Here is a 2,499-nt window from a genome sequence, read left to right on the forward strand (position 1 = left end):
TCAAAGTTAGTTGACTAATAAAAAGGCTGTTGCAATAACCTTTCCTTCCAAAATAAGGAAGGGGTCTGGTGAAGACGGAATAGATGTAGATATGAAGAAGGTGTATCTGACAGATCTTGTGATCAAGTAGATGTCATGAGTACACCAGACGGGAAAATCCAAATTAACTAGGCATCTTTGTAATAGATAAAAAAGTATAATTTAAGATAATTAACCAAAAATATTTTACACCCTCTCAAAAAAATAAAAAAACCCTTTAGAAACACATCCTTGAATTTAAATTATAAAATAAATGGTTTACACAGGCATTCCCTGTTATGAACAATTTATTTTGTTCTCATTTATTGTCATTTTTGTGACAGTCCCTTGCGTTCTCCTGCCCATTGGGAAGAATTTTGTCTAAGCCAAGCTCCAGCTCGGTACTGGAGCTCTTGTTCACAGCTAGAGGAATGGGTGAGGGGAGAAATTGAGAAACACTGAGTACAACTTATTAGATGTTCTCTGGAGAGGGCAGAGAGGCAGCAGAGCGTAGTGAAGGAAAGAAAGTACGCGCACAGAAGCCAGGCTGTCTGGGTTTGAATCCTGTGGTCTCGGGCAAATTACTTACCTTCCCTGGCATTTAGTTTTGCTATCAGTACAATAGAGATAACAGTACCAGTCTCACAGGGCATTGCAAATATGCATGCACTGATATTTAAAGCATTTGTAATAGCATCTGGTTCCAAATACATAGCATAGTCAGCTACACAGTCATGTGTAACAAATAGCTCTTTTATTAACACTGATGGAAAGGAAATGCATAGATACGGAAAGTCAAAGTGGAGAAGAAAAGTGACAACCAGAGTACCATGAATTTGGGCGAGTTTTGGAGTTTGGTTAAAGTGATTAACGGTCCCACTACAGTAAATACAAGACATAAGAAACTCGAGAGAAAAAGGCAAGAAGACTTCAAGGCCTATCACTGTGATGAATGGAATCCTATCCTTCGCTGATTATCAGTAAAAATGTTTCATATTTATGTTTTGGTGATTATGTCCAGTGTTTCTCAGATTGGGGCCTCGACTAGAGACAGTTCTTAAGGTAGAAGCAAGATTGGCTTTTATGCGAATTACATTTTAATAGAATAAATGTGTGCAATTGTTACCTCCACCACAGGGTTTGGAGCACTGAGACCAGCTCTTCAAAGCCCACTCGAAAGTATCTAATTCTTCCTGGATGACATTGTTGCTGTTGATCGTAGGCACGGAGTCTTCATGGATGATGTACTTGTATGTCAGGCTAGAGCGGGTGTCATTCTCTTGAGGTATAATCTGACATACACATGAAATCGATATGTAAATCACTGCAGAGCTTTAAATTTTGAGTGTAAAATTACAAATATTTCAGAATATTGCTCTTATTAAAACTGGAAAACTTTCAAGTATTTTCTAAAATTAGAATTTTTGTATTTCCATCAACTAAAGTGCAAGTGTGCCCTGTTTAAGGAAAAAGACGCAAATATATATAAAACTTTGAACATAAAAATATTAAAAAGTGCATACACTGAGGAGTAAGAGTTTGTATTATGAAAATAATAACTTTACAACATTCACTACAGGTTTCCTTAAATTACACTCTCTCCTTAGTGCATTTTAAAATTGTTCTTTAAAATAAACTGTTTTGTTATGATAATAAAGATAATAATATTCCCTCCAGAAAATATATACATTATGGAAAAATATAAAGAAAATAAAGATCATCCATAATTCTACTAACCAGAGAAAGCCAAAGTCATTTTTATTATTTTTAGACACTCTCTGAAGATATTTGCATTGTGTGTGTGTGTGTCTGTGTGTGTAGAGACATACATACTTTTCCAGCCTTGCTATTTCACTTAATATGTTATGTACATTTCCCTAGCTAGTAGATATTCTTTGAGGACATTTTAAAATTAATCAATTAATTGATTAATCGACTGATTAATTTTTAGAGAGGGAGAGGGCGGGGGGGGGTAAGGCAGGGAGGCTGGGGAGGGAGCAACATCATGCTTTTAAATGTCAGCATAGTCTTTACTCCTAAAAGTGTGACACATTATTTAACCACTTGCTTATTAATAAGTACTTGTAGTGATTAGAATTTGTCCACATCTTTGTGGGGATTTCTAGTTTTCCTTAAAAGGCTAAAGGGTACAAATGCTTTTTATAGTTCTTATAAAAGATCATCGAATGGCCCTCCAGAATACTTAGAACAATGGTTACTTTAAAAATGAAACTATATGAAAATGTTCATTCAACACTATATATAGCATCATTTTCACCTTTATTAATTAGATGGGAAAAAGATCATTAATGGTTATTTATTTGAAAACTAGTAAAGTCTAAATTTCCTGGGTTTATGATTCACTTGTATTTTGTCTGCTGTACATTGCATGATCATCAGTTCTGTTTTTTATGGGTACTGTACACATATTCTTTCTTTTCTAAATAATAAAGTATTCATTCATTTTTTGTAATAAGAACT

General features: G+C 34.5%; 1 protein-coding gene across 1 annotated transcript in view; it reads right to left on the minus strand.

Annotated features, from left to right (window-relative positions):
- Positions 1-2,499, minus strand: part of ADAMTS3 (ADAM metallopeptidase with thrombospondin type 1 motif, 3) — a 334,233-nt gene that overhangs the window by 14,389 nt on the left and 317,345 nt on the right. The window contains exons 18-19 of the mRNA XM_012659836.1: positions 1,145-1,310; positions 381-441 (exon numbers count right to left, since the gene is read on the minus strand). Of these exons, the coding sequence (XP_012515290.1) occupies positions 381-441; positions 1,145-1,310 (227 nt within the window). The remainder of the gene's footprint in view (positions 1-380; positions 442-1,144; positions 1,311-2,499) is intronic.

This window comes from Propithecus coquereli, unplaced genomic scaffold, assembly GCF_000956105.1.
Source record: "Propithecus coquereli isolate 6110/MARCELLA unplaced genomic scaffold, Pcoq_1.0 Scaffold64, whole genome shotgun sequence".
Classification (NCBI taxonomy): Eukaryota; Metazoa; Chordata; class Mammalia; order Primates; family Indriidae; genus Propithecus; species Propithecus coquereli.